Source organism: Zalophus californianus, chromosome 7, assembly GCF_009762305.2.
Source record: "Zalophus californianus isolate mZalCal1 chromosome 7, mZalCal1.pri.v2, whole genome shotgun sequence".
In the NCBI taxonomy this organism is placed as follows: Eukaryota; Metazoa; Chordata; class Mammalia; order Carnivora; family Otariidae; genus Zalophus; species Zalophus californianus.
Window position 1 is genome coordinate 39,289,824 of NC_045601.1, and position 23,646 is coordinate 39,313,469.

At 35.1% G+C, this 23,646-nt stretch overlaps 1 protein-coding gene across 4 annotated transcripts in view; it reads right to left on the bottom strand.

Moving 5' to 3' along the window:
* NKAIN2 (sodium/potassium transporting ATPase interacting 2) overlaps positions 1 to 23,646 on the bottom strand; it is a 968,072-nt gene that overhangs the window by 508,730 nt on the left and 435,696 nt on the right. For all 4 annotated transcript variants that reach the window (XM_027603724.2, XM_027603723.2, XM_027603725.2 and 1 more), the window contains one exon: positions 4,925 to 5,062. In XM_027603724.2, coding sequence (XP_027459525.1) covers positions 4,925 to 5,062 — 138 coding nt within the window. The remainder of the gene's footprint in view (positions 1 to 4,924; positions 5,063 to 23,646) is intronic.

Below are 23,646 nucleotides of genomic sequence, written 5' to 3' on the forward strand. Positions count from 1 at the left end.
GTATTATATTTTCTGTCAAAATAACTTAAATAGAAAGAAACAGTGGAGGGGGGGGTAACAGAGGAAAGGAGAAAGGATGCAAGGAAGACAGGAAAAAAAGTAGGAAAGAAGGTAGAAAAGAAGGAAGAAGAAAGAAATCTTTTTGGCCATTACAGCAACACATCTTCTGGTAATGTCACCAAGAAAACTGCTGTGCCTTTAGCAGTTAGGAACTTACACACGCCTCAAATTACTTTAGACAACTTAGAGCAGTACAACTTATTAACATTTTTTGGTCATTAGTAAACTGAATATCCTCAATCACATCCTGCTTGCCAGTATCTTTAGTCCAAACGAAGATATTCTGGACAATTCCACTTATGACATGAGGAAATGCTTTCATGGCAGCCATTCATATGTATTCATTTATAAATTATTCTGCCAGAGTTAACTGGGCCTTTTTGGGGAGATTTGATGTTGTCAAGAATTATATAATACACAGGCTTTCTATGGATTCTGGCTTCAGATTTCCTTTGCTTAGAATTGAAATAATCTATTTCATTTTCCTTCAACATATTATATTCTTTGAAATGCCAGACACCCTCAAAGGGTACTATTGAGTTCTTTTTCCAGTTACCTTGTTTTAAATTTTTAAATATTTCTTCTTCACTCTTAGGAGAGAAAAGATTAGTAAAGGAAACAAAACTCAATGAAGACTTATCGTTACTTTTCAAATATGATATTTAAATGTTATAATTAAAAAAATTCATTTATTTATTTTAGAGACAGAGAGGGAGAGAAAGTGTGTGTGGGAGGGGCAGAGGGAGAGGGAGAATCTCAAGCAGACTCCCCACTGAGCATGGAGACTGACATGGTGTTTGAGCCCCGTGAGATCATGACCTGAGGAGAAATCAAGATTCAGACACTTAACCGACTGAGCCACCCAGGCACCCCTAAATTTTATAATTTGTAAAGCAATAGAAGATACCACAAAGGGACAGGGAATTTATTTTAACAAGAGACAAATAATAAACATCAAAATAAAAACTGATGATACTTAAAGGATAAATATCTTTCCTATATGATGGATATATAAAAACTGTTACGATAAACACTAAGACTCCATAGAAAAACTGAGCAAAGGTAAATCCAAACCAAAAGACAATCCCTCCAAAAAAGATATACAAATGGAAAATAGTTAATGAACATATGAAATAGTCCAACTCCATCAAGATAAGAAATACAATTCAAAACAAAAATGACATTTTTTTTCCTATCAGATTGACAAATGTGAGAACAGATAATAATCAGGGTCAGCAAGAGTGCAGTAAAATAGACTCTGCTGTACATTTGTGGGAGGATAATTCAGTAAAATAATTTTGGATAGGTAATTGCCAATTATATACCAAGAACCTTAAAATTGTTCATATTATTTAATTATACTGAGATATTTCTTCTAAGGGCTGAAATCACAAATAAATATGAGAGTATTTTTATGGAGATGATTATATGGATTATTTATCATGGAAACAAGGAAATCACATAATATACAATATATAAGATCCCATAATATATGTTATATTATTATATAGTATGATAAACAATAGTGTAAAAGGTTAAATGAATATCTATATGAATTTAAAACTGTGAAAGAGAGGAAGACCTATTTGAGATGTGACAGAATCTGTTATGTTTCATTTGCACACACATGAAGGAAATATGCAGAAATATTAACAGTAACTCTCAGTTGTGAAATTATGAGTTTACTTCTATTTCTAAACTGAATGCAAAAATATAAAATGGCAAATAAATAATAAAGGCCTACATAGCTAGGGGAGAGAAAAATAAATTTCACTGTTCATATCTGAGTCTCCAGTGCACAGGGAGCCCTTGGAAATTACTTAAGAGCAACAATACATTACTGTTAGTTATAGCTTGCCCCATTACGCATTTTTCTGCTAAACACAGATTCTTCAATGATCACAATTTATGGCACCTCTGATTCCATTCAAATTTCTTTTCATTGTAATTCCTTTTGTCGTCTTTAGGCAAATTAAAAATCTTAATCCATTTTTATGGCAAATTCTCTATTTTCCTGAATCAACCTTTGACCTTTAACATAGCATCATGGACATTAGATTCCATTAATTTGATTATTCAGAAGTTTGTTATACAGAAAATACACAGAAATAAGTAACTAGACCAGAAATCGGTACCCAAACTGAAATGATACTATAACATAAACCTAAAGCACAGCATTCGTTTTGAGAAAAGGTAACAGGTGGAGGCTATAAGGGCAATGAGGAGACTCTCACTGAAGAAAGGAAGGACAGTAAGGAAGTCATTTTTGAGGACTGGGGAAAAAAAAGGATTCACAATAAATTACTATCAGAACAATGAGCTTGACTATTGGCTGCAATACTAGGAAGAGAGAAAATATACCTATCAACTTGTGGATCTGGCTAAGGGGATTTCCAAGCAAACACCTGACAGTGTTGTCACCTTTTAGCCACACATAATATAATTGTAAGAGAGAGATGAGCAAAAGAGAGAACAATTCAGGTTTTAAGCAGAATTTAGAGAATTTATTTCCAACTCAGGACTTGCAGAGTTGGAAAATAAAGGTTTCACGTTTACAGCATCTTCAGCTGGCAAGAGGTTTTCCAAGTAAGACGCTGTCTCAAGGAAAAGATCAAATTCAGAATGCTGTTTGCAAGTCGAGATCAAATCAAAGATGTAGCTCTAAGACCCATTGTTAAGACCTCTGAAAGATTTCAGAGACTTTCTTAGTTATATAAAATATCTAACAATCTTAAAGGTGTCCCATGGCATTTTAATTCACAGCTAATGCTAGAGTGAAACAGCCTGTCTTGAAAAGATCTGTGGGTATGTATTTTATCTAAAGGGATGGGATTATAATTTGATACATAGAAATCCTACAAAATCATTTAAAGAGTTGTAACAGCCTGGAATAAAAGGGAAAAAAATGTTCAACCAATAGCTTAGAACCCCTGGGTCTATTTTAAATTGCTTGCCAGCCTATCACTAGTCTATACAATTTAGTATCATCTCACATAATAATAACAATCAGGAGAAAAATATTATAGCTAACTTTTATTGACCACTTTTTAAATACCAAGCATTATGCTGACATTTTACAGGATATTCATTTATCCCTCCAAACAAACCTCTGAGTTTTTAAACTATTCAAACATTTTTATCCACATCTAGATTTTTATTCCAAGAACTTTATCAGAAATGGAGATGACATATTTATAAGATTATACTCACAGGAACATTATTTATACAAATAAAATCATGGAAGAACCTCAAAGTCTAATGAAAGAGAACAGTTAAATTAAGAATCTTTCAAATAGGGGCACGTGGGTGGCTCAGTTGTTAAGCGTCTGCCTTTGGCTCAGGTCATGATCCCAGGTCCTGGGATCGAGCCCCGCATTGAGCCCCGCATCGAGCCCCGCATCGAGCCCCACATTGAGCCCCGCATCGGGTTCCCCACTCTGCGGGAAGCCTGCTTCTCCCTTTCTCCACACCCCTGCTTGTGTTGCCTCTCTCACTGTGTCTCTCTGTGTCAAATAAATAAATAAAATCTTTTTTTAAAAAAAGGATCTCTTATATAATGGCTTATAATTAATTAATTGAAGCTTATGAGTTAATATAATCTCGTATTTTAAAAGTAGGAAAACTAAAAATTGGTGAGGTCATGCTTGTCTAAAAATAAAAAAAAAATGGCAGATACAACATTTCAATCCTGGTATTATGACTTCAGAAGACCCACTCCCAATCACTTCCCTATATTGGATCATGTTATAATTTATATAAGAAAGTGAATGGTACTATCATATCTTGTGTATTGAAAAACTTCACCCTGCAACAAAACACATCATGCTTTTTATATGATTTACATGGCTATATACCCTGAGAGGGAACATGCACTCATTTCTGGGCATGCACCCAGAGAAGAAAGCTATGGGTTTCTCACTCATCCTTAGCCAGACAGTGGATCCCTTGGTCCAGCTGTCACAACATCGTCTGTTTCAGCCCCAGTGAGCTTTATCTAGGTTCCAGATGACTGAGACAACAGGTCAGGAGAGGGCATCTTTTATGTGAAGGAGGCCTTGGTGAAACCTGAGAAGCCTTGCTGGTCTGTGTTGAATAAGGCAGAGCTTTAGCTGCACTAGCTTATATATTCCTTTACCACAAAATTGCTTTATAATTAAAAAAAAATGCTTATAGACTTTTCCTTTGTCAAAAATAGAAGAGAAAAAATGATGAAACTAAAAAAAAATCTACATTAATGAAGCGCTATAGCTGAGATCTGAGGCACGTACAAAAGTAAAAAATTCTAAGTTATGGTTCCCATAGCAACTGCAACACAGTTGGATTTCACTTTTATGTTTAAGTAAGTTTAACTTGAGTGGAGATGCAAAATACTTCCTCTGAACCAAAAAGAGAATTACGGAAAATATACAGACTGTGGTTCAGACTTTTCTGGCTTTCAAATGTATCAAACATTAACTCCAATATATATACATATTTTGACATCAAAGCTATATATTCATTTGTATAATACGATTTCAAACTATATTCAATTTATAAAATATGATTATTTAAAATGGGGAAATTCCCATCAAAATCTGTTAAATCAAAGGACACAATCTTATAGTTTGGAAATATAGGGGCATAGTTCTGTTTTTAATTACAATAGAATAGTCGCTGGAAGTATAATTTATGAAAACACAATCTGATTACATTCACTGTCAAGTGTTTTAAACTTGACATTTTCAATTACTGTAGATGTAATCTGAAACTAGGAAAACAACCTAATAGTACTTTATGGAGAGATATACATATAAATGTTCAAGACATTTGTAGTTTGCATCTTTATTTCAATTTTTTTTTTTAAAGAAGCAGGGAGGGTACTTACTCCTGTTATGTAACGAGGTCTATATTGAATAGTTCCAAATAAACCAAGAATGACGATAATAATATGTACAAAATTTGCCAGGATAGGTGCCCACTGATATCCAAGGAAGTCAAATATTTGCCTCTCCAGCACACAAACCTAAAATAGCAAAACAGGATATATAGATAAGCACAGTGATGAGAGAGAGAATAAAAAGGATCACATTGTATTATAATTAGCAATTATAACTGTGTTACTCAATCTGGCATTTGTCTTTAACAGTGAGACTGACATTTTCAGGTATATTTCAAAGAAACCCTATGGAAGTTGTAAATCGACAGACAGCTATAATCCTTTTAGGGATGATTTTGTGGCAACATCAAGCCATATTCACAGGATATCATCTGTGCAGTCTCAGGATAAATTATATTGTCATATGCACTAACACTTGGATTCATCAACCAGCAAGTTTGCAAAGTCCACACAAAGGGTTTGCTGTTAGGATCTGCTCAAATGTCATTATACAAGTTGGGAACAAAACAAAGGTGATTGATGTAGAGGAAAAATAAGTCGTCAGCAAGTCACCTGATCCGGATTCTGGACTTCAGTCTGCCTCTCAACAGCTGTAGTCCCCTAGCTAAGTCTCCCCCTTCTTTGGGGTTCTGATTCCTCATTTGTAAAATACATGATTTTGACTAGCGTCTAGGGTCCTTCTACCCCAAATACTACTGGATTATAAAATAAATATGACTTTTTTTTGTCATACTCTGTTACCTATATAACTGGCAAAAGGGTGCAACAAGGACATTAAAACAATGGGAAACAAAAATAAAAATAAAGCATCACTGTTATAAAAGCAAGGAACTTAGGTCATTTCAAATAATCCTACACTGATCTGTGCTCACAACTTTACAGTTAAGACATAGGTACAAATCTAAGGAGTGAGAGAAGAAAAATAAAACCAACCAACCAACCAGAAAACACAAGCTGTTCATCAGATCTAACAAAGCAAAAGGGGAATGGTGAATTAAACCCAGCTTTATCCTTCCTGCCTTCCCTCAGGTGGAATGATAATCAACTGTTTGGAGTAAAACATTGTGAAAGGACCTGATGATCTTCCACACAGAGATTCAATAATTTTTATTTATTTATTTTTTTTGGCTAGGCTTTAAAGGAAAAGGATTTAAAAACCCCTCAGTTACTAACATCACTATGCTTTAATGATATTTCTTGTCAAAAGGACATACTAACTCTCAAAATAGCGTGCTTTTAGTAGCTCACTTTGAAGATTTCTTGAATGATCATTATTCCCACTGCACTTCTTTAGCTGCACAGCACATTTTCCCATCAGGCTTTAAAAAAGAAAATCAATTCATGACAACTGTTTGCATAACACTTCTGTTTCCTAAGGCACACTGGGTACCATGTAAGGGCTGTAATGGTAATCCAGCCTTGTCAAATCTTCATTTTCACTTAGTCTTGGCAGTGATTTAAAAAAGGGAGAATGTAGGTCTGTTCTACCTTGCATTTTCTAAATCCACAATACCCACTGGAGTTGCAAAAGTGGAATGTAAATAACACTGCACATGACTCCAGATTCATGAACCTTGAACTGCCTTCTGATGAAACATTTCTTCAACTGCTATCAGGCAGTCAACACTTCACACAAAGGAGATCCATTTGTGGTGTTAGGCAGTATTATGTATACCTTGTTTTTGAATCCATTAATGGTACCAAAAAATAAGTGTTTGTTCTCAGAGTCCCATTGCTAATCATCTGTATAAAAGCTCACTCCAACATAGAACTCTCTGTCTTGATCCTATGAATAAACAGTAAGTAGGAATGTAAACAGCAGCAAGAGGAATCTAAACTCTATAAATTTTGAGAGTCATAACTGTGGGGAAACAGCAGGGAAAAAGTATAGAGGATGAAACGCATTAGTCAAACAGTGGGAAATCTCTCAATAAATGCACCAATTATGGAAGAAAACAGCAGCACCATCGTTAATTATAAAAAATATATAGATGGTAATATACTTGCTAAGCCTGCATAGCTAAATGAAGTTCTATCAACACGTATTAGTCCTTTTTTACGACAGAACTAATACTTTCATCAAACATTACTTACAAAGTTATGCAGACTGAATAAGTTAATGCGCAATTCTTCATATAATATTTCTGCTTTTACCCGTTTTTGATTGGCCCTCTTAGCCATCATAAGTAGCTTTATCACATGTTCTGTAATTTAGAGCTGGGGACTGGAGAAGGGGAGATTTTCTGAAAAATTCAGAGAGTATAACGGGAATAACAATATATAGAAGTACTTGCAGGCTTTTCTATGAATTCCTTTCCATCTGAAAGCATATTAACTATGGAATTACTGGAAGGGTGATGGGGTTGGAGGCAGGAGAACAAATATTAGTTAAAACACTTAGCATGTGTTGGGCATTCGTGCTAATCCCCAGTCATGTATTATCTCATTGATTCTGTGCAAAACCCAGAGAGGTCAATACTGTCTTATTTTTCAGATTAAGAAATCTAAGATGGAGTGTGTGTCTAAGTGATTTTCCTGATGTCTTAGAAGTGGTAAGTGCCAAACAAACAAACAAAACCCCAAAAATGTAGGACTCTCTGCATGGTCCCTGAGCCATGTCCTTATGTTGCAGACTTGTCCAAAAACAAAGTCCAAACCAAACCTAGTCCAAAAACAAAAAGCTTTCACAGTTTATGTTGTAGGTCTATGTTGTTTACAGGATATATGCTATGTTTTTACCTTACTTATTTATTGTGAAATAATGTAGAGAATTTCTTTGATCATACTTGTCAATTCATGACATTAGTCAAGGCAAAGTTCCTTTTTTGTTTTATTTTATTTTCTTATTTGCCTCCTTCAACCCATGTTCTCAGTTTATTCTCCTTTCTCCCATTGGACCCTCTGTAATATATTTGCTTTATGTCCTTTCCATACTCGGCATACAAATATATGTACATGGCTTTGAGAAAGAGATACAGATCTTCCTTGGCTTACAATAGGGTTATATTCCTGATAAACCCATCATGGGTTGAAAATATCATAAGTCAAAAATGCATTTAATACACTCACCTGCCAGACATCCTGACTTAGCCTGGCCTATCTTGAATGTGCTCAGAACACTTATATTAGCAAACAGTAGGGTAACACCGTCTAACATGAAGCCTATTTTATAATAAAGAGTTGGCTATCTCATGTAATCTATTGAATACTGCACCCACAGTGAAAACACGGAATTCTGTATGGGTACAGAATGACTGTAAGGGTACTGGTTGTTTACCCCTGTGATCTTGTAGTTACCTGGGAGCCATGGCTCCCTGCCTCTTGCCCAGTATAATTGGAGAGGATTGTACTGCATGTCACTAGTCTGGGGGAAGAACCAAATTTACAATTTGAAGTAACTTTCTAGTGAATACATATTGCTTTCACACCATCATAAAATCAAAAAATCGTAAGTCAAACTTTTGTAAGTTGGGGATTGTCTGTATTGATTTTGTTTCTATGTGTCATTTTCAAATAAAAGGTCTTATGGTATAAGTCTCTTTCATGCTTGTCTGTTTAGCTCTATATAAATTTAGTTCTTTGTGCTTGGCTTCTCGGTAGTAGTCTATTATTAATGCATAACTTGGTGCTTTTCACAAAGATTTTTGTTCTCTTAGAATACTATTATTTTTCCCCTTTTGATGGCTGCATACTATTCCATTCTATATATATACCACATCTTCTTTATCCATTCATCTGTCGATGGACATCTTGGCTCTTTCCATAGTTTGGCTATTGTGGACATTGCTGCTATAAACATTGGGGGAAAAATGAAGGGGGGGAAATCGGAGGCAGAGATGAACCATGAGAGATTATGGACTCTGAGAAACAAACTGAGGGTTCTAGAGGGGAGGGGGGGGATGGGTTAGCCTGGTAATGGTATTAAGGAGGGCACGTTCTGCGTGGAGCACTGGGTGTTATATGCAAACAATGAATCATGGAATACTACATCAAAAACTAATGATGTATGGTGATTAACATGATAAAAAAAGAATACTATTATTTATGAAGTTTCTATTTGTTAATATAAATCGAGGCTAATCTTTATCATTTATTATCTCTGCATCTATTGAGATAATCACTTTATTCTTTTCTTTTATATCATTAATGTGATTGTTTGTATTGGTAGTTTTTGTCATGTTCAATTATCCTTTTCTTCCTGGGAAAAATCCCTACTTGAAATTTCATATTATTTTTACCACAGTTTCAGTTTGGGTTAAATAAAATTCTCTTTGAAAGTTTTGTATGGATAAACTGACCCATAACTTAATTATCTTTTTCTCTCTTTCTCTATCTCTGTTACAGAAGTTGCAACAGCCTGAAAATGTAAGGTACAACGTTCATTTAGGCACTTAACAAACTTAGAAGAAAACATCAGTTCTACTCCCTTTCCCCAAAAGCAACTTGTGTCAGTTTGGGGAGGCACTATTAAGTATCTAGCTTTTCAGGAAAATATTGTACGTACATGCAAGCATATAGGCATTTATCTATCATATATATGTGTGTGAAATTTTTTCACATAATTTTATTTACATAAATAGGATTGCAATGTAGATGTGGCTTTTTATCTTGCTCTTTATGATGTTTGTGGATGTTTCCCTACATTACTACATCCGACATGTATAGATCTACCTCATTATATCCTTATTTAAGCGTTCTATTTTAACAGCTATTCATTTGGTTTTCAGTTTTTGGCTATAACACACCTGAGTGCATTACACAACCTTGTATATGTGTGTTGGTACGTCCATAGGCTAAATCCCCAGAAGTGAAAATGGTGAACAGCTGAAAATTCTGATGGCAAAAATCCCAAATATTATAAAAAGTGTCATTAATTCTCTTTGATATATTGATTAAACATGAAAATGACTCCTCTCTTTTGCATTATAGTAAACATGAATTTTAGTAGTCATTGTTTATCTAGTAGAGTAGCTTCAACTGAAAAAGTTTTCATATAAGTACATTAAATAGAATTTATCTTACTAACAATGACAACAAATACTCATAAAAAGCACCTGTGAAATGCCTTTAGGATAAATGTATCTATTGACTTTTCAAACTGGAAGACACTAACTCCACACTCCTCAATGTACATCTGAGAAAACTGGGCCCAATTAAGTAAATAATTTGCTAAGTTAAGTTTGACCCCTTAATAGGAGAGTATTCCGTCTGAAACAAGCGTGCTTCAAATGTTTTTTTTGCATAGCAAATTGAGAATCGTTCATATTTCATAGGTAGCTATTGCCGTTTAACTTTATTAACAAGGCAATTACACGTGCATGAACACTTTAAAATTTTTTTTTAAAAGCCGTAACGGGACGTTTATGGCTAGTTGTTTTCAATTGGTGGGACTCAGAATCGGTCTCCTTGAGACACTGCATTTTGGTAATAACTACTAAGATTTCTTAATAAATTTTTCTCCCAAATATTTCTGTAATTTTATGTCTTTAAAGTGTAACTAAGTTATTATAATTAATATGCAATAAAACTTATACACAGAATTTGAGAGGAAAAAATAGGCTTTTTAAAATTTTTTTATTGTTATGTTAATTACCATACATTACATCATTAGTTTTTGATGCAGTGTTCCATGATTCATTGTTTGTTCATAACACCCAGTGCTCCATGCAGAATGTGCCCTCTTTAATACCCATCACCAGGCTAACCCATCCCCGTACCCTCCTCCCCTCTAGAACCCTCAGTTTGTTTTTCAGAGTCCATCATCTCAACTGGTTCATCTCCCCCTCTGACTTACTCCCCTTCATTCTTCCTCTCCTGCTATCTTCTTCTTTTTCTTTTTTCTTAAAATATGTTGCGTTATTTGTTTCAGAAGTACAGACCTGTGATTCAACAGGCTTTTATATTCTGTCATGGTAGAACATGGGTTCCTTGATTTAAAAAGAAATTTAAGTGTGTTATTAAAGGTTAGGACAAAACAAATTATTTCTAGTGCTAAATTATAGTTTAAAATGGAATTTGTCTATGGGCACACCTGTTCTCCCTGTACTCTCTCCCACGTCACTGTCCTCACCCTCCTTCAGGAACCCATACTTTCAGACTGTCTCTACACGCAGGTCTCTGGGGAGAGATAAGATAGACTCAGACTGGGATGCTAAGCAAATAGAGTACTCCCATTTAAAGTCCCTCTGCATTGTCCAAGTGAACTTCAGGGAAATGACAAACTCATCAAAAGTTAATAAAATACTTGGGTGCCTGGTTGGCTCCCTACCATTGGGCGCCCAACTCTTGATTTCAGGTTGTGGGGTCAAGCCTGGAGTTGGGCTCAGCACGGAGTCTGCGGGTCCTCTCCCTCTGCTCCTCCCCGCAGCATGCATGTGCTCCCTCTCTCAAATAAAGAAATAAAGTCTTTTTTTAAAAAGTCAACAAAAGACAAATTGTGGAGTTTGTATTTTAGGAATCTATAAAGGAAGGATTTGCACTGTAGTTGTCTGCAGGAGAAGGTAACTAATAAAATTAACTCTGTTACAGCATAAAAAGTAGGAAATACTCGGGGAAATCATGATGAAAATCGAAATGGGTGTAACAGGTCCCAGAATGGGTCCAAAGTTCTTATTTCATCCGTAGGACTATGAAAGTTTCCATAAACGTCCAGACAGAACCTCTTCTAGCCATCTGTTTATCAGAATTTTGCCAACAGAAATCGCTGTTCCTGTCAACTATGGTCAATTTATTGTTCCCAGTTGTATCTACTCTTTGTTTCTTGCCTCATAGAGAACTAAAACAACATTGAAGGAGCTAAAGAAACAGTTCTGGTACTGTCTCCTTGATCCATATAGGACTCTGCTCTTTCTATCCCTGCTTTGAGATCTTGGCTTGGATTTATGATTCTCCTGTACCTGATTCCCTGTTGCATCTTCTGTTTCTTGGCTGTCTGCCCATCTTGGCAAAGCTGCCAGTTCTTACATCTGTATTTATTTAGTGTGTCTCGCCACACTAGATCTCATCTACATTCTGGTTACTTACCATCCCCTGCAGTCTCATATGCTGCATTGTAATCTTGAACATAATCTGGACTGTTTTATCCAGAATTACAAAGGATGCCCCCTGTTGCCTTCTCTTCTTTTTAAGCCAATCCCCAGGAAGGCTGTAAAGACTTGAGAGGTTTTCTGGGTCTTTATGATATTGAAGTGCTGAGGTCTTTGTGAAATTGTCTAAAATACCAGAGTATCACAAAGCAAAACTCTGTATGAATATGATCAATGATGCTCCCAGCTTAAGATTCTCTATGTTGTTCATATCGGACAAGTGAGAACATATATGTTCTCATATATATATATATATATGCCAGCTTTTAAACATTATCTGCAGGAGATAATCTAGACACAAATCTTTCATCTTACCAAGAGATCTGATTCAAATATGAAATGAAGAGAATAAACTTGAAGTAAGGTCTATAATAACTATACTTGTAAGATATGGACAGAGCCAAGCACAGAGCTTTACTTGAAAAGTTTTAATAACTATTGAGTAATTGCAGTTTTCAAGTGTGTGTGTGTGTGTGTGTGTGTGTGTGTGTGTGTGTGTGCGCGCGCGCGCGCGCACGCTGGGGTGTTTATTCACTAAGGGAACAAAATAAAATTGTAAGGTATTTGGTAAGGTGTTGGGTCACAAATAATAATTTACCTTATTTCAACTGAACCAAGGATTTTCTGTTTCCTCCCACATAATTGTTTTTCTTTAAATACAAAACAAAGGAATAAGCCACAACAACAAATAATGAAAACACCCCCAAAAGGAGATGTGGCCCTAATGGCTTCAATTATAATAGAAGTCAACAGGTCATAGTGGTTTAGAACTCAAGTCTTAGATCAAAAAGATCATATTTAAATTCTAACTCACTATGCGACCACAGGAAGTCACCTGATCTCTGTGAATCTCAGCGTCTTCATCTCTAAAATGGGGAAAATGTAGTACATAGCTCTTATAATTTGCATGAAGATCAAAGTAATAATGCATATAATTATTACAATGCCTAAGTTGCATCCTAAGATGGCTGCTAATTAATTCATATTTTAACAACACATTACAAGTTTACACACTGGTATTTTAATACAAATATTCTAGATAAATGGTCTTGCAGGAATATTTCGGTTATAGACGATCAAATATTTCTTATTTTATTGGTCACAAATGCAAATAATAACATGTAGACATGGATAGCCTCAATTATCTGGGGGAAGGGGGAGGTCTTCCTCAATCAATGTTTTCCTGCCCGATTCAACACCCCATGTACCTAATCTATTGTAGTGTTATGTAAAAGAACAGGCTTCAAATATCACAATTTCTTTCATATTTTTCTTTCCCTCTCTGCACCTTATTTAAAAAACTGTCTCCATACAGTTAAGCAAAGTAAAGATTTTCAAGAAAATAATGGGAAGGATTTGGCATAAACTCAAAGAAACTAAATAAAAACAAGTATTTATGTTTCATACAGAAGTGCATTTTCTTATAAGCTGCATTACTGAAACAATCCATGGTATTTCTTAACAGATTTTTATTGAAATATAGTCAATCACATATTTCTGAGATGAAATTAATAGGGCTATTTAATTGACCCATATCAGAGTCAAATAGTATATTTTAGGACTTTTCCCACCATTTTGTGTAATAATGCCATTTATATGTAATTCTGCATATGCCAGCTAATATTCTAGTTGTTGTGATAACAGAATCATTTATTATTTCCCACAGCTATTCGTTCTGCATAGTAATTTATAACCATTTCATAGTTAACATTCATACTATCAAAAGACAAGTTGATGACTAGCATATTATACTAGATTTTTAAAATTATTATCCAAAAAAATGTAGCACAGTAAGTTGACAGAAGAGCACAAATCATATTATTTGTCTGTTGTTGAACTGAACTTACCCAGTCATATAATTGCCTCATCTATATGTTCATATGCCAAACTGTGTGTGTGTGTGTGTGTGTGTGTGTGTGTGTGTGTGTGTGTGTGTGTGTGTATGAAATCACTGTATATTATTTGATGTTTTGTAGTAGGGATTTAACATTTTTTAACTTAATATCTCCTTATAACACAAATATCAGATCTCTGACAATAGTGAGTATGGATTCTGATAAAATAATTATTTTTTTAATATTTTATTTATTTATTTGACAGAGAGAGAGAGAGGGAGATGGTACGAGTCAGGGTCAGAGGCAGGGGGAGAGGGAGAAGCAGACTCCTGACTGAGAAGGGAACCCAACGTGGGGCTCAGTTCAGGAACCCTGAGATCATGACCTGAGCTGAGGGCAGACACTTAACTGACTGAGCCACCCAGGTGCCCCTCTGATACAATAGTTATTAAAAATTGAGTATTTATTATATAATCAGGCATTATGATAAGGACTTTAATATGCTCTTTTAGTTAATGCTTACTTTTAAATCATGCATTCTACAATGATTATCTACCATTACCTTTATTGTACAGATAAGGAAATTGATACCATGACCAAGATCATGATTACAGAGCTAGTTACTCTAATTTCAATGTCCATGTTTTCAACCACAAAGTATTTACAACACATTAGAACATACTACTAGAACTATAACATACTAGAACCTTAGTTGTTGCTTTCAAAAATTTTAGGGCATCATTTCTACTTTATTACCAAATACTTCCCTAATTTGATAAGCAAGTAACATATGAAGTTTTTTGTCCAAGATAAAAGATAAAAATATACAGTAGTAACTGTTTTTATATATAGCTCTATGGCTTATAAACTCACATAATTATGATAATTCTGTAAAATAATCATTATTATTACTACTACTCTATTTCTACAAATTTACTGTTAGGACAGAAACTTTTTGAAAATAAAATAAGCTAACAAAACTTTGAAAACCAAAAAAAGAAAAGAAAAGAAGCTGAAAGTTTATACCATTGATGCAGTAGACTTGTAATCCCGCAAAGTTACAATAAGATGACATCTATGTGGAGTTTAAGGCCTCCCTGTACTCATAGGAAATGAACTAAAATGATCACAGCTCAGGTCCTCTTGGTAGGTGGATCCCTGTTTTGATTTTTCCAGAGAGTCTATAATAATTTTACTCAGTGGAAATCTAACCTCTCAGAAGAATCAGAACACATCAAAATGACAGCTGTTCTAGGTAGTTTTCATGCCTCACACAAAGCACATGACAGGTATGAATTAGGAAGTTTAATGCAACCACTGACCTTGAAATTTCCAGTACCTCCACAGCAAAGTCTTAACTTATCCAAGCCAAGGCTAATACACAAATGGGGTAAATATTCATAACATAGGGTGAAACTGCTTACAGTACAGAAGATCACAGCCATGGACTTTTGAATCACGTATTCTACCAGCACTGATGGCATATTGATGTGCTGGGTGATGCAAAGCACTGCCTGAGGCACTAGTGAGGTGTGGGATTGGGAACTGGTGATGAGATGAATCAATTTTCATGTTGTCTGGCAGAATTAGTATTATACTATAAGATATCTAATATCTGCAATGTTTCTTAGGGCAGAAATTCTCAAAACTCTCATGAGGGAACAGGTGTAGCTGTTTAAATGACACCACTGCTATGGATCTATATATCCGGTTCTGATCCATTTCCACATCTCCTACTGCTCATGTAGCAGGTATACACAAAAAAAACCCACCATGTGGCTAATATAACCAATATGCAGAAAAACAGATGAGAGATGGGTTGACTATATTTTAATAAGAGACTTTAGGAATTGGGCAAAATAAGTTGCTAAGTTCATCATCAGTATTGTCTGTTGGCTCAGCATAGACTTTTTTTTTAATTATTATTCATTGAGAGCTCAGTAAAAGCCAAATAACAAAAATAGCTTGCAATGTTCTTATTTTCATGTATCATATGGTATTGCTTTCTCATAGCAAATGGCTTTCTCTAGGGAAAACTCTATTGCTATTTTTTAACAGCACAATCATATTAAACATATTAAAGCTGCCATCTGGAGAATTTCAAATTTGTCAACTAGGTAAAAATGCAGATATATATATATATATATATACATTTTTTTTCCTGTAAAACTGATAAAGAGTCCAAAAACATGCCTCATATATCATTATCAGAGAAGCAAAGTCTAGGCAGCTTTCAGTTTGGGTCTTAATAAATACTTATTATCTTTGTATAGATTTTTATTTTGTGAATTCAAAATGAGATAAAATACTACTCCAATACTCCTGCCCTCCCCCGTTTGAGGCCGTGCATTAATATTGTCGTTACTATCATTGGTGCTCCTTGTTAAGCAGATGCCGGGTATTTAACAGAATTGGAGGTGGACGCACGCATACCATCTCAGGGAACAGAGGTGGACATCATAATGTCCTACACTCTGGTGTCTTCCCTGTCTCCTTCTTCTCCCATCTGTTCTCCTCAAATGAAGGCACCAGCAGAGGTTTCATGGCACTATTTCTTTGAATACGGCAAGGCAGCCATATGGAAGATGTCAATCAAACCTCTCAAACTCTAGGTTACGTCTCTTTCATAAAATTCAATTTCATAAGGATGGGAGATGGAATGACAGCCTCACTTACTGTGACTGCTAAAGGCCAATCAAGAGTTGAAATGAAAGCAGAAATGTTATCAAGATCACTACCATGTACTAGACAGTCACCGTAGCAGTGGGTTGTATCAGAAATTGCAACTAGGAATACAACAGAATATCATTTCAGATGGCTACAGGAACATTTTAGAATTTGTCATGAGGTATGCTATTTTTGGCATGGTAAATACCATGTCTTCTGTGCCCTTTAACCATATTAATTGAATTCAATACAGATATGGAGATGCTGTTCTGAAAAGAGGCAGTCATAATATTTGTTTTTTGTTGACAGAATGTCTGTGGCTGTGACAGAATGTCCATGGGTGAATGTAATAAGAGATGATATTCTGTATCAGCTTCAGGAGTTCTACCATAGACTCCATTAATATAGCATAGATAACTGGTATAGGCTCAAAATGATAAATTCTGTCAAGCTATGAAATGCATTTCATACCTTAAGCTTGAAAATTCAAAGCATTACAAGCACTCCTAAATCATACTCATGGTTTCTCTGTCCACATGCGCAGAGTTTATATAATACTATTACTATTCATAGCACTATTCCAAGTATCTTATAGATAGGAGCTTATTTAATGAGGTAGGCAATATTATTATCTCCATTTTAAAGATAAGAAAACTGAGGTAGAGAGATTAAATGCCTAAGCTCATATAGCTGTCAGTGGGTGAAGATGACTTGTATAGAATCCAAACTTTGAACTACAATCATGTTATCTGCCAAGTCACATTATACATATACATAAATATACAGGCATATATAATACATGCATGCATAGAATATATGTGCATATATGTAAGTTGTTACAGATACAAATATATATAAATACATACATGTACTTCATTATGCTTTGTTTCAAGAATATTCTCTTTTTAGTTTCATGAACTCATCATACCATTTCTTTTCAGTGGGTTCATTGATAAGTTGATGAAACCACACAAAATATTGCCTAAAATGTTTTTTTAAGTAATAGAGTTTTTTTCCACTTTATGTAGCCCTCAGAATGGTACCACATTGCTGCAATGCTTTTATCTCCCAGTGATATGCATTTTCATCTATTGGCATGGGGAATAAATTGGACAATATCTCTGAAGTGATGCTACTATCTGGAGAGAAATTTTAAAATGTTAAATATTTTTAAGAAGGTCCAATTTACTTAAGAGCTGTCCAAAGCACTGAGCTACTATGTCCCATCACTCAAGTCACACGTTTATACAGAGCTGGCTCTAAACACAAACTTGAACCTGGTTACATCAGTCGTACTCATAACATGTATCACTACACAATTTAATTATTACATATACAATTAACTTACGAGTGCAAAAATATAGCTTTAAAAAAACTAAGTTTAACATATTAGAAAAACTACATAAAGGCATAAAAGTTTCTAAAAGATAGCTGGAAAAATGATAAAAATATAAAAGTACTCTTTGCCCAAATTATTTTACAAGTCTTTACATTCTTACTCTGCTGTAAAGAAACCAATACATAAAAATCCATAATCAATTCATCATGGATTTCTTATGCAAAAAGAACGTGTCAAACTCTAGCCAGTGATTCCACACACAATGAAGAGTCCTCAGTCCTACATCAACAGAAAAGTCTTTTGTAGGTTGAGTTAAAATAAAATGTGTCAGGTATGCATGTATCACCCTTTTATAATTCACCCCTTTAAAAAGGTTTTGGATTAACTGACCCAGTGTCTACAGAGTTGCGCTATATCATCATTTTGATAGCCTACTTGTTTCTTGTAGTTTCATGTATTAAACAAGTAACACATCACTGCATTACACCATAATATAGAGCACTGCAATGATTCCACAGATCTTAATTCACAATATTGTTTAGGAAAGATAAATACTGACCATATCTCACACCTTGGAGCAAATAGAAGCCAGAAGAGTGCCAATAGTCACCACATTTACTTCCTCTAGGAAAATGGTTTGAATTTTTTTTATGTTATCAATTGTTTTTCATGGTTCCATAAATAATTAACCAGGACTCTCCATTCATTTGCTATGCGCTTGACAATCACAGCAGGAGTACTATCAGGTTCTAGAGTTATATTATTTTTCAAAGTTCTGACAGTAATTCTGATCTTTTCTAAATACATCATAAAAACTAGTTTATTGGCAAAGCTTCCTGAGATTTAACATTGGCTTTTCCTAGAGTTGGAAGTTTCAAAGGATGCTAAAATGTCCATGCTATCTATGTAATTCCCTTATAATTAGGTTGAAATTTCTTAATTCTTCAAGTATGCTAATCAGAGAAGAGAAAGAAAGGCTTGAAGATGATGATTAAGTTGCCCTTTCTCTTGTATTTTTAAAGATACGGTAATTAAAGCCAAGAATTGTGTGCATGTGTTTGTGCATACAGTGACATGGGAATGTACAGAGTCACTTATATAAATACATTGAGAAGCCAGCTACATCTCACCCATACAGTCTTACCAAACAGAGAGATCATACTCAAAAATGTTCAGAAAATTTATAAGGCAATAAAAATCTTCAAACTCTTTCTTTATATAAGGTACCACTATGAGCACCATGGGCCACAGGTTATGACTTTGATTCAAAAAGATATTAAATTATGCAGAATATATTTTCTTCATATGTGAACAATCAAGTCCACAAAATAAAAATTATAACCAAGTCTCAAAATAATGGTTTATCCTGCTTTGCCTTTTTAATCTCAGTGTTTGTTATTGCTATTGTTTATTTTGTTTTCTTTAGTTCTCTCTGACTGGCTTCATTTGCGTCACTGACAATCACATTTCATATTTCATTTTAAGGAAACAGTGTCATTCTTAGTCCCCTGCCCCTGGGCTCCAGCTGAGCTTTGCCAAGTCCACCATTGGTCATGCAGCTTTAATGGCATGACATCACCATGGTGTTGCACTCTCTTGCCACTTTCCCATTCCCTGTTGTTCTAAGGGGGTTGATCACCTTGTGGACTGGCAAAGTCTAAACTCTCATATGTAATTATAGTCCTGTAAATGCATAGAGAATCAAGCCACATCATGGTGGGAATTAGAAATCAGCCTAGTCAGTAAAGCACAATCTACTAATTACTTGCCCTGATGGTTTTTCTGGAAGAAAATAATCATGGGTCTTTTGATAAAAGGCAAATAAAATTGCCTGAACTCCCCTCTGTTATCTCATTTCAAAATAAGTTGACAATTTTAGACTGTTTCAATGTATCCATTCTGAAAGTTCTAAGGCTGAATTGTACTTTAAAATTGGGTATATTCTACAATAATGATAGGTAGTAGAAGTCCTGCATTAAACTCATTTTAATGAACCTGGCATACACTAGTATTAGACATAAACTATTAAAAAATAGTATACTTATGTTCTAATCTACCTATGATAATTTTAAAATTGTAAAATATTCCAAAGTTTGTCTGTAATTTTGGAAACAATTATAAATCGAGATTTTTTTCTTGATAATTCACAAACATGAATCTAAAAATAGACATGATTTAAAGTTTATGATAATGAAAATTATGTAAGCTATATTTATATTAATTTTAGCATACTTGAGATTATTTAAAAATAACCAAATACCATATGATTTCACTTCCATAGGGGAATCTAAGAAACAAAACGAACAAATGAACAAAAAGCAGAAAGAGACAAATAAATACAGAGAACTGACTGATGGTTGCCAAAGGGGTGGTGGGTAGGGGGATGGGCAAAATGGCTGAAGAGGAGTAGGAGGTACACCCTTCCAAAAAAGAACAGAACACTAGTTTACACACAAAACTCTAAACACTATCAGGGTGCCTGGGTAGCTCAGGGTTAAGCATCTGACTCTTGATTTTGGCTCAGGTCATGATCTCAGAGTTGTGAGATCGAGCCCCAAATCAGGCTCCACACTGAGCATGGAGTCTGCTTGAGATTCTCTCTCCCCCCTCCTCTGCCCCACCCCCACCCTTGCACTCTTTCTCTAAAAAAAAAAAAAAAGACAAAAAACCCACTATTAATATTGCATATTAACCAACACTATAGAAGATATACATTTTTAAGATAGCAACTGAAAATTGAAAATGATACTTTAAGCTGGACCTATTCAAGAGTTTACCAAATGGTAACTCAGTGAGGCAATGGATATGTTAATCAGCTTGATTGTAGTAATTATTACACAAGGTATACTTATATCAAAATACCACATTGGTCATCTTAAATATATACAATTTCTTATTTGTCAATCATACCTCAATAAAGCTGGAAAAATTTCAAAAAAATAAGAATTTAAAAAAGAACAAAAATAGTAAGGCATTCCAACCTGCTGTTTCAGCATCCATTCTCATTGGGGGCTCATCTAATTGCAAGTTTCCTAAGAAATGTCAGTTTTCACATCCCACAGTGTAATTGAGATTTAGTGACATTGGGGGTTTTATGTCTATTTTATAGGGAAATTTCATCAGAAGTAAATGGCTGGCTGGAACATCTAACTAAAGAATTTTTTCTCTATATTAGATTTAGTTTTAATAAGATAAGTAACTAATGATTGTCCTCACAAATCAAACTAGGATTTGGAACTGTATAAGGACAAAAGTTAATAATCTTTAATCAATATTAAATGTTTCATGTATATTTTCCAACTTTGGTTTATCGCTGGACACACTGTCCAGATAATGTTTTAGAGTTGCCTTGAGTAAGAGCTCACCCAGACAGGGCCCTAACAGAAGTGAAAGTGAAGGTGAATACAGAAGTAGCTGCTGAGGGGAGGTATGTGCATACTAGAAGCTATGGCATTTATGATCTGAAGGGAGAGTTTAGGCAAGTTGTTATTAAATAAAAGTTGAAGTGTAATTTTAATATACATCTCCAATTTTGAATAGCTTCTCATTCCACTTCCCCCACTATACACATAGGTAGATATTCTGAAAATTTAAAGAAACTTTTACTCTGTGAAGCTGTGATGCCTTGAACTCACAGGAGCTGGGGAAATGCAATACACTGAACTTGTAACTTCAAAGGCTCGGGGAAGTATTAAGAGGTAGTTGGGCCCTATCCAAAGGGTGATCACTTTCTTTTGCCTTGTACAAAGAAGACAGATTATTATCAGCTTCTTCCTAACATTTCAGAAAATGCATCTGATAGCTGCAGCAAACTGCCATTTTCCATTGTATGCACCTCATAAGTGATAAACCTCACCTACGATGAACCACTTGATAAACAGATGCTTATCGAATTTGAACTTTGTTACTGACCTAGTGGTACTGTGCACATTTGAGGAGGGGTACAACAATGAGTGACATGCCTTAAAGAACCATGGGGAACATACAACAGTTGTTAAGCTGGCAGATGGTGCTGTCACCTGTTACAATAAACAAATGAAAAAAACAGACACTGCAGGATAAATGATATGATTTATAAACCAATTGTAATGTTGGCCTTATCTGGGCTGTTAGTTTGATAGAAGGCTAGGAATTAACTACATGATGCATTTTGTTTTCTTGTTGACAAGAAATGAAACACTGCAAAATGTACGAACATGACCATATTGTGAAACTAAGAGTCTACAGCGTACCTCTTGGATTCAGAGGTGAAATATAGGCAGATGAGAGTTGTCTCTGCAGAGCAAGGCCAATGAACAGATGCTGTCACTTACAGTCTATACTTTCCAGCTCTGGAGGGCAAAATGTCAGTACCTATATATCCCATTGGTTGTTTCAGTTCCTTCCTAAACTTCCGAACTCAAAGCAAAACAAAAGAGAACCGGAGCATCATGATTCATGCTTTTAGTAAGTCTAACAAATCCAAACTCCATTAATAGATATTCATTGCAAAATCCTTTTTTTTCACTCATTGCCTATGGTCTGCTGTATGTGTATTTAATATGCAAATATATGAAATGCTGTGATTAGCCATCATACTTAAATCCTAGAAGCATTAGGATTTATATTTATTAAATGAATATCAACACTGCATCTCCCTCTGGGGTTTTTATGATGTTTGCTTGGAATATTAATGACAAGTGGTTATTATGTGCCATGTAGTTTATATGCATTAATGTAATACTTATAACACCCCTATATGTAGATTTCATTATGATGCCCATTTTATAGAGGAAGAAAATGAATCACTGAGGAGTTGAGTAACTTGCACAAGGTCATGGGGACCAGAAGTCAAATCCAGACAATCTGGATCCACTTTTCCAGCTACAACACTACACTGATATCTCATCCTAGTTTGTTATTAACTGGTTTCCCAGTTTTTGGTCTTTTCCTTTTCTAATCCAACCTCCATATGCCACCAAAGTGACCTTTCTAAAATACAATCCTAACATATTGTTTCTTTATAACTTTCAAACCATTTCATTAAATCAATGCATTCAAATTAATTCTCAGATCTCATAATACCCTTTAGCTTCTGGCTAAAGTGTTCATTCCACTCACTCACAAAGCTTGCAAACACAGCCCAAATTTATCTTAAGAACTGACAATACATTTTCTCTCATACATCTACAACTTTCTGTATCTGGCACACATTTCCTGAAACAAACTTCCTACTCTTTACCAGAAAACAGCATCCACTCTTCAAGATCTTAATCAGACTTTCGCAATGAATTCTGTTGCTGTTTCGAGAGATCTGAGTAGCTCTCCTCTGGGCTGCCTGTTCTCTTGGACTAAACTTGTTAGAGTCACATCCACTGTGTTGCAATTAGGAGTTTCCAGGTCTCTCTGCCTCACTGAACTGTGAACTACTATAGGATGAGAATGGAGTTTGATGTAGCCTTGGGTGATAAGTGCCTGGTATCTGGTAAATACCTAGCAACTGAAAGCACTGATTCAATGTCTATTTGATCTCCATATGAAAATCATTTAAGTACCACATCAACAGCCATTTTAACAGTTCAATTCAATAAACATTTATGGAGCACAACGTCTGTCGGATACCGTGATGGGTAGGGACAGGTGTGAACTACACAAAGCCCTGCCCCCCAAAGGATGGCAGAATGGCACTGACACATTATGAGTTGATTTTGATACATTCCAGTAAGACAGTGATGCATGAAGTGTTAGGTGAGCACGGAAGAGAGGCACTTAACCCAGCCTGAGGGAGGAAGAAGAAAGCAGAGA